The 14798-nt window shown below is 44.3% G+C and overlaps 1 protein-coding gene across 1 annotated transcript in view; it reads left to right on the plus strand.

Moving 5' to 3' along the window:
* nat10 (N-acetyltransferase 10) overlaps positions 1–14755 on the plus strand; it is a 42858-nt gene extending 28103 nt beyond the window's left edge. The window contains exons 16-27 of the mRNA XM_064951180.1: positions 1324–1425; positions 1520–1594; positions 10460–10576; positions 10807–10940; positions 11078–11126; positions 11261–11357; positions 11470–11583; positions 11778–11950; positions 12057–12176; positions 12445–12543; positions 12663–12817; positions 13128–14755. Of these exons, the coding sequence (XP_064807252.1) occupies positions 1324–1425; positions 1520–1594; positions 10460–10576; positions 10807–10940; positions 11078–11126; positions 11261–11357; positions 11470–11583; positions 11778–11950; positions 12057–12176; positions 12445–12543; positions 12663–12817; positions 13128–13263 (1371 nt within the window). The 3' untranslated portion in view covers positions 13264–14755. The remainder of the gene's footprint in view (positions 1–1323; positions 1426–1519; positions 1595–10459; positions 10577–10806; positions 10941–11077; positions 11127–11260; positions 11358–11469; positions 11584–11777; positions 11951–12056; positions 12177–12444; positions 12544–12662; positions 12818–13127) is intronic.
* The last annotated feature ends 43 nt before the right edge of the window (positions 14756–14798 follow it).

Raw genomic sequence — 14798 nt, forward strand, 5'->3', positions numbered from 1 at the left:
TCCAACCGATCGCTGCCGGCACCTGCCCGCCTGTCCAACATCACTACTCTGGACGGCTCTGACTTAGAATACATGGACAACTACAAATACCTAGGTGTCTGGTTAGACTGTAAACTCTTCTTCCAGACTCACATTAAGCATCTCCAATCCAAAGTTAAATCTAGAATTGGCTTCCTATTTCACAACAAAGCATCCTTCACTCATGCTGCCAAACATACCCTCGTAAAACTGACCATCCTACCAATCCTCGACTTCGGCGACGTCATTTGCAAAATAGCCTCCAATACCCTACTCAACAAATTGGATGCAGTCTATCACAGTGCAATCTGTTTTGTCACCAAAGCCCCATATACTACCCACCATTGCGACCTGTACGCTCTCGTTGGTTGGCCCTCGCTTCATACTCGTCGCCAAACCCACTGGCTCCATGTCATCTACAAGACCCTGCTAGGTAAAGTCCCCCCCCTATCCCAGCTCGCTGGTCACCATAGCATCACCTACCTGTAGCACGCACTCCAGCAGATATATCTCTCTGGTCACCCCCAAAATCAATTCTTTCTTTGGCCGCCTCTCCTTCCAGTTCTCTGCTGCCAATGACTGGAACGAACTACAAAAATCTCTGAAACTGGAAACACTTATCTCCCTCACTAGCTTTAAACTCAGATTACTGCACCTGTACATAGCCCATCTATAATTTAGCCCAGACCCCTTCCCCTACTGTATTTATTTATTTTGCTCCTTTGCACCCCATTATTTATATTTCTACTTTGTACATTCTTCCACTGCAAATCTACCATTCCAGTGTTTTACTTGCTATATTGTATTTACTTCGCCACCATGGCCTTATTTTGCCTTTACCTCCCTTATCTCACCTTATTTGCTCACATTGTATATAAACTTATTTTTCTACTGTATTATTGACTGTATGTTTGTTTTACTCCATGTGTAACTCTGTTGTTGTATGTGTCGAACTGCTTTGCTTTATCTTGGCCAGGTCGCAATTGTAAATGAGAACTTGTTCTCAACTTGCCTACCTGGTTAAATAAAGGTAAAATAAAATAAATAAACCTGGCACGGCTTCCGCCATCAAGGAGTGCAGTTGGTTGAGGGAAAAAGGACAGAACGTAGCCTGGCAAAGCAACCGGCTTATGACAGTGCCTGCACCGGCCTCAGTGGGACAGGCCTTTGTGTACTCTGTCTGTGGCAGACAGTGTGCATGCAGCATCGGATTCTACAGTCAGCAAACTCACAAGCCGTAGTAGAAATCATCATCATCTGATATGATCGACTAAAGTTTGTGTGTGTGCGTAATGTTCCTCTCAGGTGTGTCTGGAAGGAGAGATCTCTCGTCAGTCCATCCTCAACAGTCTGTCCAGAGGAAAGAAGGCTTCCGGTGACCTCATCCCCTGGACCGTGTCAGAGCAGGTATTGAGAATACAGGCCTGGAGCCATATGGCTTCCCACTGATAATCTTACACTATTGGCATTGATCAGTTTTAATGTTGTGCTCTCTCTGTAGTTCCAAGACCCCGAGTTTGGCAGTCTGTCTGGAGGCAGGGTGGTGCGCATCGCTGTCAACCCTGACTATCAGGGGGTAAGTTCTGTTTTTCCCCCCCGTATTTCATGGTTTGTCAGTTGTGCTTGTGCAATGCAGCTCTCTAAACAGACATTTTGGTTCTGACTTTCCAAAGCGATTGAGTTGTATGTAGGTGTGTTGACTATGTGGGGCTACAGTGTGATTTTTGCCAATCAGGCCCTTAATCTTCAATACCAGTCATAAGTTGACACACCTACTCATTCAAGGGTTTTTATTTTTTACTATTTTCTACATTGTAGAATAATAGTGGCGACATCACAACCTATGAATGAACACATATGGAATCACGTAGTAAGCAAAAAAGTGTTAAACAAATCAAAATATATTTAAATATTTGAGATTCTTCAAAGTAGCTACCCTTTGCCTTGATGACAGCTTTGCACACACTTGACATTCTCTCAACCAGCTTCATGAAGTAATCACCTGGAATGCATTTCAATTAACCTCTTAGAGATCGGGCTACTTTTTTCAACATTCTGTTAAATATTGTGCAACATTTCAACGTCCTGCTACTCATGCCAGGAATATAGTATATGCATATGATTACTATCTGTGCATAGAAAACACTCTGAAGTTTCTAGAACTGGTTCAATGGTGTCTGACTATAACAGAACGAGTTCCGTGGTCAAAATCGCCAGAAAACCTGGTCACTAAATCGACGAAGAAAAAATCAATCTGCCAGCCCATGTATTGTCTATTGGAAGGAAAAATAATTAAGAGTGAGATTATAGTTCCTACAGCTTCCACACGATGTCGCCAGTGTTGTGATTTCGATTCAACTAAATCCTTGGTCATCTGAGTAATAGCCACATCCGGTTGTCAAGTCCACAGATGTAAACAATGGAACCGGAAAAGTTAGTTGCGTTACCCAAACTCGTGCTTATTGAATACAGATCGCTCCATGATCAATTTGATAGTTTATTAACGTTTAGTAATACCTAAAGTTGGATTACAGAAGTAGTTTGAAGTGTTTTGTCAAAGTTTATAGTCAACATTTTTAATTTAAAAAAATAACGTTGCGTTTAAAAAATGTGTTTTTACTGGATCTGACGGTGTTCATAAATTGACATGCTAATTCCGGCTATGCTAATTCCTTTGTTTACGTTCCCTTCAGGTATTTCGGCGTGTTGCCTGCTATCAGATAATAGCTACTCATGCTTTCGCAGAAAAGCATTTTACAAATCTGACTCGTTGGCTAGATTCACAACGAGTGTAGCTTGAATTGAGTACCCTGTATGTGAATTTTAATGAACGTTTGAGTTTTAACGAGTGCTATTAGCATTTGGCGTAGCGCATTTGCATTTATTGTTGGCAGGGGGTGCGGTTGCGTCCCGGGTGGGCCAGAGAGGTTAACAGGTGTGCCTTAACTTCTTGCGTCGAGCAATCCCGGATCCGGGATCCTATTTATAGCCTCAAGCTCATTAGCATAACGCAACGTTAACTATTCATGAAAATCGCAAATGAAATGAAATAAATATTTGCTCTCAAGCTTAGACTTTTGTTAACAACACTGTCATCTCAGATTTTCAAAATATGCTTTTCAACCATAGCTTAACAAGCATTTGTGTAAGAGTATTGATAGCTAGCATAGCTATAAGCCTAGAATTCAGCCAGCAACATTTTCACAAAAACCAAGAAAATCATTCAAATAAAATCATTTACCTTTGAAGAACTTCAGATGTTTTCAATGAAGAGACTCTCAGTTACATAGCAAATGTTCAGTTTTTCAAAAAATATTATTTGTGTAGGACAAATCGCTCCGTTTTGTACATCACGTTTGGGTACCCAAAAAAAACGAAAATTCAGTCATCAAAACGGCGAACTGTTTTCCAAATTAACTCCATAATATCGACTGAAACACGGCAAACGCTGTTTAGAATCAATCCTCAAGGTGTTTTTCACATATCTCTTCATTGATATATCGTTCGTAGATGTCTACTTTCTCCTCTGAATCGCTTGGAAAGAGACGTGCAGTTGAAGATGACGCACCAATTTCGACGGAGGACGCCGGGCGGACACCTGGCAAATGTAGTCTCTTATGGTCAATCTTCCAATGATATGCCTACAAATACGTCACAATGCTGCAGACACCTTGGGGAAACGATAGATCGGGCAGGCTTTGAGCCAATCAGTTGTGTTGTGACAAGGTAGGGGTGGTATACAGAAGATAGCCCTATTTGGGGAAAGACCAAATCCATATTATGGCAAGAACAGCTCAAATAAGCACAGATAAATGACAGTCCATTACTTTAAGACATAGTCATTCAATCTGGAAAATGTCAAGAACTTTGAAAGTTTATTCAAGTGTAGTCTCAAAAACCATCAAGCAGGCTCTCATGAGGACCGCAACGGGAAAGGAAGACCAAGAGTTACCTCTGCTGCACAGGTTAATTTCATTAGAGTGAACTGCACCTCAGATTGCAGCCCTATTAAATCCTTCAGAGTTCAAGTAACAGGCACATCTCAACATCAACTGTTCAGAGGATCCTGCGTGAATCAGGCCTTTATGGTCGAATTGGAAACAACTACTAAAGGACTCCAAAAAGAAGACTTGCTTGGGCCAGGAAACGCAAGCAATGGACATTAGACTGGTGGAAATCCGTCCTTTGGTCTGAGTCCAAATGTGTGATTTTTGGTTCCAACCGCCGTGTCTTTAAGACGCAGAGTAGGTGAACGGATATTCTCTGCATGTGTGGTTCCCACAGTGAAGTGAGGAGGTGGTGTGATGGTGTGGGGTTGCTTTGCTGGTAACAGTCAGTGATCTATTTAGAATTCAAGGCTCACCTAACACCGTGTAAAGGCTTTTTGACCAAGGAGAGTGATGGAGTGCTGCATCAGATGACCTGGCCTCCACAATCACCCGACCTCAACCCAATTGAGATTGTTACAGATTATTTTTTTTTTTTAAACCATTGGTCACATACACATGGTTAGCAGATGTTAAAGTGAGTGTAGCGTAATGCTTGTGCTTCAAGTTCCGACAGTGCAGTAATATATAACAAGTAATCTAACAATTTCCCAACAACTACCTAATACACCCAAATCTAAAGTGGTGAATGAGAATATGTACATATAAGTATATGGACGGCCGAGCGGCATAGGCAAGGTGCAGTAGATGATATAAAATACAGTATATACATGTGATATGAGTAATGTAAGATATGTAGAAATTATTAAAGTGGCATTGTTTAAAGTGACTAGTGATCCATGTATTAAAGTATCCAGTGATTAGGTCTCAATGTAGGCAGCAGCCTCTGATTTTAGTGATTGCTGTTTAGCAGTCTGATGGCCATGAGAGAGAAGCTGTTTCTCAATCTCTGTCTCAGCTTTGATGCACCTGTACTGACCTCGCCTTGAACAGGCAGTGGCTTGGATGGTTGTTGTCCTTGATGATCTTTATGGCCTTCCTGTGACATCGGGTGCAGGTAGTTTTCCCCCGGTGATGCGTTGTGCAGACCGCACCACCCTCTGGAGAGCCTTGCGGTTGAGGGCGGTGCAGTTGCCGTACCAGGCTGTGATGCAGCCCGACAGGATGCATCTGTAAAAGTTTCAGGGTTTTTGGTGACGAGCCAAATTTCTTCAGCCTCCTGAGGTTCAAGAGGCACTGTTGCGCCTTCTTACCCACACTGTCTGTGTGGGTGGACCATTTCAGTTTGTCTGTGATGTTTATGCCCGGGAACTTAACTTTTCACTGCTGTCCCTTCAATTTGGATAGGGGGGGTGCTCCCTCTGCTGTTTCCTGAAGTCCACGATCATCTCATTTTGTTTTTTTGACATTGAGTGGGAGGTTGTTTTCTTGACACGGCACTTCGAGCGCCCTCACCTCCTCCCTGTAGGCTGGCTCGTCGTTGTTGGTAATCAAGCCCACTACTGTTGTGTCGTCTGCTAACTTGGTGATTTGATTTGGAGGCGTGCATGGCCACACAGTCGTGGGTGAACAGGGAGTACAGGAGAAGGTTGAGCACACCCTTGCGGATCCCCAGTGTTGAGGGTCAGCGAAGTGGAGATGTTTCCTACCTTCACCATCTGGGGGTGGCCCGTCAAATCATAAATCAAATCAAATTTTATTTGTCACATACACATGGTTAGCAGATGTTAATGCGAGTGTAGCGAAATGCTTGTGCTTCTAGTTCTGACAATGCAGTAATAACCAACAAGTAATCTAACTAACAATTCCTAATCTACTGTCTTATACACAGTGTAAGGGGATAAAGAATATGTACATAAGGATATATGAATGAGTGATGGTACAGAGCAGCATAGGCAAGATACAGTAGATGGTATCGAGTACAGTATATACATGTGAGATGAGTATGTAAACAAAGTGGCATAGTTAAAGTGGCTAGTGATACATGTATTACATAAGGATGCAGTCGATGATATAGAGTACAGTATATACGTATGCATATGAGATGAATAATGTAGGGTAAGTAACATTATATAAGGTAGCATTGTTTAAAGTGGCTAGTGATATATTTACAACATTTCCCATCAATTCCCATTATTAAAGTGGCTGGAGTTGAGTCAGTGTCAGTGTGTAGGCAGCAGCCACTCAATGTTAGTGGTGGCTGTTTAACAGTCTGATGGCCTTGAGATAGAAGCTGTTTTTCAGTCTCTCGGTCCCAGCTTTGATGCACCTGTACTGACCTCGCCGGGGTGAACAGGCAGTGGCTCGGGTGGTAGATGTCCTTGATGATCTTTATGGCCTTCCTGTAACATCGGGTGTTGTAGGTGTCCTGGAGGGCAGGTAGTTTGCCCCCGATGATGCGTTGTGCAGACCTCACTACCCTCTGGAGAGCCTTACAGTTGAGGGCGGAGCAGTTGCCGTACCAGGCGGTGATACAGCCCGCCAGGATGCTCTCGATTGTGCCTCTGTAGAAGTTTGTGAGTGCTTTTGGTGACAAGCCGAATTTCTTCAGCCTCCTGAGGTTGAAGAGGCGCTGCTGCGCCTTCTTCACGATGCTGTCTGTGTGAGTGGACCAATTCAGTTTGTCTGTGATGTGTATGCCGAGGAACTTAAAACTTGCTACTCTCTCCACTACTGTTCCATCGATGTGGATAGGGGGTGTTCCCTCTGCTGTTTCCTGAAGTCCACAATCATCTCCTTAGTTTTGTTGACGTTGAGTGTGAGGTTATTTTCCTGACACCACACTCCGAGGGCCCTCACCTCCTCCCTGTATGCCGTCTCGTCGTTGTTGGTAATCAAGCCTACCACTGTTGTGTCGTCCGCAAACTTGATGATTGAGTTGAGGCGTGCGTGGCCACGCAGTCGTGGGTGAACAGGGAGTACAGGAGAGGGCTCAGAACGCACCCTTGTGGGGCCCCAGTGTTGAGGATCAGCGGGGAGGAGATGTTGTTACCTACCCTCACCACCTGGGGGCGGCCCGTCAGGAAGTCCAGTACCCAGTTGCACAGGGCGGGGTCGAGACCCAGGGTCTCGAGCTTGATGACGAGCTTGGAGGGTACTATGGTGTTGAATGCCGAGCTGTAGTCGATGAACAGCATTCTCACATAGGTATTCCTCTTGTCCAGATGGGTTAGGGCAGTGTGCAGTGTGGTTGAGATTGCATCGTCTGTGGACCTATTTGAGCGGTAAGCAAATTGGAGTGGGTCTAGGGAGTCAGGTAGGGTGGAGGTGATATGGTCCTTGACTAGTCTCTCAAAGCACTTCATGATGACGGAAGTGAGTGCTACGGGGCGGGGCGGTAGTCGTTTAGCTCAGTTACCTTAGCTTTCTTTGGAACAGGAACGATGGTGGCCCTCTTGAAGCATGTGGGAACAGCAGACTGGTATAGGGATTGATTGAATATGTCCGTAAACACACCAACCAGCTGGTCTGCGCATGCTCTGAGGGCGCGGCTGGGGATGCCGTCAGGGCCTGCAGCCTTGCGAGGGTTAACACGTTTAAATGTTTTACTCACCTCGGCTGCAGTGAAGGAGAGACCGCATTTTTCCGTTGCAGGCAGTGTCAGTGGCACTGTATTGTCCTCAAAGCGGGCAAAAAAGTTATTTAGTCTGCCTGGGAGCAAGACATCCTGGTCCGTGACTGGGTTGGATTTCTTCCTGTAGTCCGTGATTGACTGTAGACCCTGCCACATGCCTCTTGTGTCTGAGCCGTTGAATTGGGATTCTACTTTGTCTCTGTACTGACGCTTAGCTTGTTTGATAGCCTTACGGAGGGAATAGCTGCATTGTTTGTATTCAGTCATGTTACCAGACACCTTGCCCTTATTGAAAGCAGTGGTTCGCGCTTTCAGTTTCACACGAATGCTGCCATCAATCCAAGGTTTCTGGTTAGGGAATGTTTTAATCGTTGCTATGGGAATGACATCTTCAACGCACGTTCTAATGAACTCGCACACCGAATCAGCGTATTCGTCAATGTTGTTATTTGACGCAATACGAAACATGTCCCAGTCCACGTGATGGAAGCAGTCTTGGAGTGTGGAGTCAGCTTGGTCGGACCAGCGTTGGACAGACCTCAGCGTGGGAGCTTCTTTTTTTAGCTTTTGTCTGTAGGCAGGTATCAGCAAAATGGAGTCGTGGTCAGCTTTTCCGAAAGGGGGGCGGGACAGGGCCTTATATGCGTCGCGGAAGTTAGAGTAACAGTGATCCAAGGTTTTTCCGCCCCTGGTTGCGCAATCGATATGGTGATAAAATTTGGGGAGTCTTGTTTTCAGATTAGCCTTGTTAAAATCCCCAACAACGATGAATGCAGCCTCCGGATAAATGGTTTCCAGTTTGCAAAGAGTTAAATAAAGTTCGTTCAGAGCCATCTGTGTCTGCTTGGGGGGGGGGGATATATACGGCTGTGATTATAATCAAAGAGAATTCTCTTGGTAGGTAATGCGGTCTACATTTGATTGTGAGGAATTCTAAATCAGGTGAACAGAAGGATTTGAGTTCCTGTATGTTTCTTTCATCGCACCATGCCTCGTTAGCCATAAGGTATACACCCCCACCCCTCTTCTTACCAGAAAGGTGTTTGTTTCTGTCGGCGCGATGCGTGGAGAAACCTGTTGGCTGCACCTCATCGGTTAGCGTCTCTCCAGTGAGCCATGTTTCCGTGAAGCACAGAACGTTACAGTCTCTGATGTCCCTCTGGAATGCTACCCTTGCTCGGATTTCATCAACCTTGTTGTCAAGAGACTGGACATTGGCATGAAGAATGCTAGGAAGTGGGGCACGATGTGCCCGTCTCCGTAGTCTGAACCAGAAGATCGCTACGTTTCCCTCTTTTTCGGAGTCGTTTTTGGGGTCGCTGCATGCGATCCATTCCGTTGTCCTGTTTGTAAGGCAGAACACAGGATCCGCGTCGCGAAAAACATATTCTTGGTCGTACTGATGGTGAGTTGACGCTGATCTTATATACAGTAGTTATTCTCGGCTGTATGTAATGAAACCTAGGATGACCTGAGGTACTAATGTAAGAAATAACACGTAAAAAAAACAAAAAACTGCATAGTTTCCTAGGAACGCGAAGCGAGGCGGCCATCTCTGTCGGCGCCGGAAGTAAGTTCAGGACCCAGTTGCACAGGGAGGGGTTGAGACCCAGGGCCTCCAGCTTGATGATGAGCTTGGAGGGTACTATGGTGTTGAATGCTGAGCTGTAGTCAATGAGCAGCATTCTTACATAGGTATTCTTCTTGTCCAGATGGGATAGGGAAGTGCAATGGCGATTGCGTCATCCGTGGACCTGTTTGGGCGGTATGCAAAGTGGGTTGATAGTGGCCGGTAAGGTGGCGGTGATATGCTCCTTGACTAGTCTCTCAAAGCACTTCATGATGACAGCAGTGAGTGCTATGGGGCGGTAGTCATTTAGTTCAGTTACCTTTGCCTTCTTGGGTACAGGAACAATGGTAGTCATCTTGAAGCATGTGGGGACAACAGACTGGGATAGGGAGCGATTAAATATATCCGTTAACACCCCAGTCAGCTGGTCTGCGCATGCTCTGAGGACGCAGCTAGGGATGCCGTCTGGGCCAGCAGCTTAAAACTTATGGCTGCAATCCCGTTAACGGGAGCGATTTGACAACAGCCAGTCAAAGTGTAGGGCGCCCTTTTCAAAACATAAAAAATCTCATAATTAACATTCCTCAAACGTACATGTCTCATACCATTTTAAAGCTATTCTCGTTGTTAACCCCACCACAGTGTCCGATTTCAAATATGCTTTACAGCAAAAGCACCACAAACGATTGTTAGGTCACTACATAGCCACAGAAAAACAGCCATTGATTTTTGATTTCCTGTAGACCCTGCCACATACGTCTCGTGTCTGAGCTGTTGAATTGCGCCTCCACCTTGTCCATGTACTGCCATTTCGCTTGTTTGATGTTAGAAGTCGTTTGGGATGAGTTGGACCGCAGAGTGAAGGAAAAGCAGCCAACAAGTGCTCAGCATATGTGTGAACTCCTTCAAGACTGTTGGAAAATCATTTCAGGTGAAGCTGGTTGAGAGAATGCCAAGAGTGCAAAGCTGTTATCAAGGCAAAGGGTGGCTACTTTGAACAATTTAAAATATATTTTGATTTGTTCAACACTTTCTTGGTTACTTCATGATTCCATATGGGTTATTTCATAGTTTTGATGTCTTCACTATTATTCTACAATGTAGAAAATAGTGAAAATAAAGAAAAACCCTTAAATTAGTAGGTGTCTAAACTTCAGATCCAGTATGAAGGAAGTTAACATTGGTTGCTGCTTGCTAGCAGATACCCATAGACTTCCAGTCATTGCGCTGATGCTTGTCAGCAACTTCCTTCAAACTGCACCCCAGATTCTGGGGAAGTAGAAAAGGCACCTCATTGCCAAAATCCAGAAGTATCCCTTTAACTGGTTTGTTTCCCTGTCTGTCCTGGAGATGGGTTATGGCTCCAGAGCACTGCAACAGTTACAGCTGTACTACGAGGGTCAGTTCCCCTACATGGATGAGAACGCACAGACCGCTAACAGCCAGATCACCTCTGTCACCAGCGAGGTAATGCCTCACTCACACAAACGCCTGAGAACACTTGCACACTCACCGACAGAAAACCGTCCCCTGAACATACACATTCCATGAGTATAAATCACATCCACAGGGAGAAAAGTCACCCAGACTCCTGTCTTTTGTTGTCACTCACATTGACTCCAAAGAGCAGCATTGAGCAGAGTTGATTGTTTTCACTTTGTTGGAGGTGCTTTGCTAACAGTGTTGTTAATATATAGGCGGTGAGCCTCCTAGAAGAGGTGTTGCACCCTAGGAAGGACCTCCCTCCTCTGCTTCTGAAGCTGAGTGAGAGGAGAGCCGAGAGACTAGAATACCTGGGGGTATCCTATGGCCTCACACCTCCGCTGCTCAAGTAAGTATTAATTTACCATAAATTTTATATACATAATTTGTGTTTACTGACACTGGGGAAACTCTGCATTTGGCTTCATCATCACCTCTGTTTTTTTTTCAAGTATTAATCTGTCTTTTTTCTTTGTTACCGCACAGGTTTTGGAAGAAAGCTGGTTTTATCCCTGTCTATTTGCGGCAAACCCCTGTAAGTGGAAAATATCTACTATTCACAATTTACTACTTTACATCATTGTGCTGAAATTGAATGCAGTTGGAGTATTGCTTATTGTAATGCTTGGTTTTGTCTTTTGACCCATGGTGTGGTGTTATCATTCCCAGAACGACCTGACGGGGGAGCACTCGTTGGTGATGTTGAAGGAGCTCAACACAGTGGAAGCTCCTGAACAGGGCCAGTGGCTGTCTGCCTTCTGGAAAGGTGAGGCTTGTGTGTGCTGTGTTCTGTCTCTTAGTGGAAAATAAAGTATCATCTGATGTTCTACTCTATTCTCCCTCTGCATTACAACTCACCTTGTCTTTGTTTCTTCCAGATTTCCGTCGGCGCTTCCTGTCTCTGCTCTCCTACCAGTTCAGCAGCTTCTCTCCCAGTATGGCCCTCAACATCCTGCAGAACAAGAGCACCACCAAGACGGATGCCAGCTCCGGTAAGTTCCCCTTCCCTCCCCACCAGTCAAAAATCCGACCACCACTGTCCCTGGTGTAGTCTAACTAGACCAAAATGGATCTCCCCACCTGTTGACAGTCTACCCTAACCTTTGAATGTTTTGGGCCAGTACTTTTGAATGATTTGGGTAACAGACGAGTGGTTTTCAATGTCTCGCCTGCTTTCTCTCCCCAGCCCTGAGCAGTTCTGAGCTGTCTGGTCAGTTCAGCCCCTATGATCTGAAGCGTCTGGAGATGTACTCTAGGAACATGGTGGACTACCACCTCATCATGGACCTCATCCCTGCCGTGGCACGCATGTTCTTCCTCAAACAGCTGGGAGACGTGACCCTGTCCGCCGCACAGTGTGTGAGTAGGACGTTACGTGTGCACACAAACGCATACACTCTTGTCTATCCCCCTCTTTTTTTTTTTTTTTTTTTACTAGTCTCTAACTCCATCTGTTCATCTCCAGGCTCTGTTGCTAGGGGTGGGGCTGCAGCATAAATCAGTGGACCAGCTGGAGAAGGAGATTGACCTTCCCAGCTCTCAGCTCATGGGACTGTTCAACCGCCTCATCAGGAAAGTAGTGCAGGTGAGAAAACACATTTAGTACCCATGAGGGGAAATGTAATTAACATTTAAAATGTTTTATTTCTTACTCTACCATTCTATCCATCCTGCTTAGCTATAAGTAGCGAACCAAAAAAACCTTTAGTTCCTAGAAAATGTATTGTATGATGAAATGTCCTAAAGTTTGTACGAGTAAATGTCTCATACTTACTGTGTCTCAGACAATGACAGCTAGTTGATTCATTATTACCTGTTTTAGTTATTTTCACCATGTTTGTGTGCTGTTTTAGCTCTTCAACAGAATCCAGGAGAAGGCCATTGAGGCAGAGATGGTTGTATCTAAAGACATATCCATGGAGCCCACGGTCAAAACCCTCAATGATGATCTGGTACGGAACTCTCCTCCGTTTTATGAATGGCATGACAACGAAAGGATAGACCATAATATGCAATGGTGCAGTGAGTATATGAATGCAACATAGATTAAATATTTCTTTTTTCTCCCCAGGATGAGGCAGCCAAAGAGTTCCAGGAGAAACACAAACAGGACATGGAGAAGGTCAAGGAGATGGACCTGCAACAGTACCTGATCCGAGGAGATGACGAGGAATGGGACCAAGTGTTGAAGAAAGCAGGACAGACGGCTGTTGTCAGCATAAAGAGGTAAGAGGAGAAACATCTAGAATCCTTGCTATAACAATGTAATATGCTACCTTCATCTCGGCCCCGAGTGGTCTGGATAGGTGTAAGCAGTGAGTTAGTAGAATTACATCATATTGCTTACACCTTACAGATCTGCAAACATAAAAGGGTTAGGGCAGGGAAGGGCTAAGATCTTTCATTGTTTTTATGGTGGGGCTACCCATATGAATATGTTTGCATGCGCTACTGTGAATCGCTTTGTTATAAAAGCATTTTCTAAATGGCATTTATTATTATGGCTCATCATGTAACAATGTCTGTTCTCTAACAGTGACAAGAAGAGGAAGTATGAGCAACCGAGGCCAGACAAAAACGAGGGAGGAGATACACGACACGGCAAACTGAAGAAGAAGACGAAGAAGGGAGGAGGCAGGGAGAAGAACAAGTTTGAAAAGAGGCCGTTATAGTGTAAATTATAGTTTTTATATTCGCTTAAAGATTTTATTAGAAATGTAGTTTTTTTTTTTTAGATCCACTTTACTAAGTTTCATAACATTTAATTTAGTTTTTATATAATTTAGTTCGTCTTATGGACAGAAATAATCCTTTGCATGGAAGGCTGGGAGACGGGTTGTATAGTGTTTGTGTTTTTTGGGATGTCACTTCTTGTCACTGGGGCAGCAATGCACAAACTGCTGGGTCAGGTCTTAGTTTGGGTTTAAAGGTAGATTCAGCGAGATCCCCGAAGTAAACCATGGTAATGGGTCAATTTCCGCAACAACCAGGAGCGCTGAAGCGTGAGGCTTCTCCGCTGTATTGTTCCCGTAGTTACCCGTGCGCATGCCGCAGATACTCTGTTCAACTGTGAGAGCAGTCTTGCATCATGCTCATCTGAATGGGGGCGTTCGTCAGCCGCCTTTGCATTTCGGGGTTGAAGTTGGCCGACTTGCACCGAATTGTTGAATGCATGGAGTTTTGACTGCAAGTTTCTGCAGTTTCTCTAACTTGATCCTGTAGTCGCCGCCTGCATTGTGGGAAGTTCTATTGTCAACCAATCATGAGGGTGTTTTTGTTTGACTAATTTGCCAATAGAGAGATTAAATATATACATTATATTCCCCAAAATGTTTTATTTAAGACTCTCACTAATTGATTGTGAAATGGGGGTTCAAAATGTGTTCATCTCGACATTATAAAAAAACCTTTTATAAACATTGCAATGTTGATCAAACCTTGCAGTTGAAAAACCACATTAGTGTCTGACTTTAGGCTGTCGCAGATGCACCTCCCCCGTCTATTGTCGTTTGCTTCTGCCTCACCACACAAACACGCCCATATCTGCGGTGCTGCTCGATCACGCTGAATCTACTTTTATAATTTAAAGTTGGTCTAAATATGACCTGCCATATCCAGACACATTAGATATTTTCCCCAAAAACAAACTGAACATAATTCATAATGGTTTTTATTTGTTTAATTAGTTTTTTCATTTCTTTTAGTTTACAGTAGTAGGACTGTGCTTTGACCAATGGCAGTGTCACCTTTCTCTGTGCCTAGCCCTGTACCCAAGGGTTAGATGGAATGGGACAGAGTACCATCCATTAGACTTTATGTACCCACCACCTGAGGATAGGAGACAGCATACAGTGGTGACAGTTCCACCCATAGAACTGCCTTTTCCTGTACCTACCGTAACCGGCTCATTTAATCCAGTACCAACAATATGGAGTTGCTTACATTCAGATGAGTTGGAGTCTGCAAGGGTCAACATACTTAAAGATGATTCAATGAGCATACGTTTGGTCAAATTATACAAAAAGTCATTGTCACCTCAGTGAATGGAAAACGTGCCTGCTTGTCTGTGGAGAATGAGTTTCACATGAAAAGTAAAGTAGCCTACCTTTCTACATACTGGGAGACAAGTACAAATAACTTAATAAAGTAGCATGATGTATGTTTTATTGATTAACTACTTTACTAATACAAAATGTCTCCCTTATGG

Source organism: Oncorhynchus masou, chromosome 31, assembly GCF_036934945.1.
Source record: "Oncorhynchus masou masou isolate Uvic2021 chromosome 31, UVic_Omas_1.1, whole genome shotgun sequence".
NCBI lineage: Eukaryota > Metazoa > Chordata > Actinopteri > Salmoniformes > Salmonidae > Oncorhynchus > Oncorhynchus masou.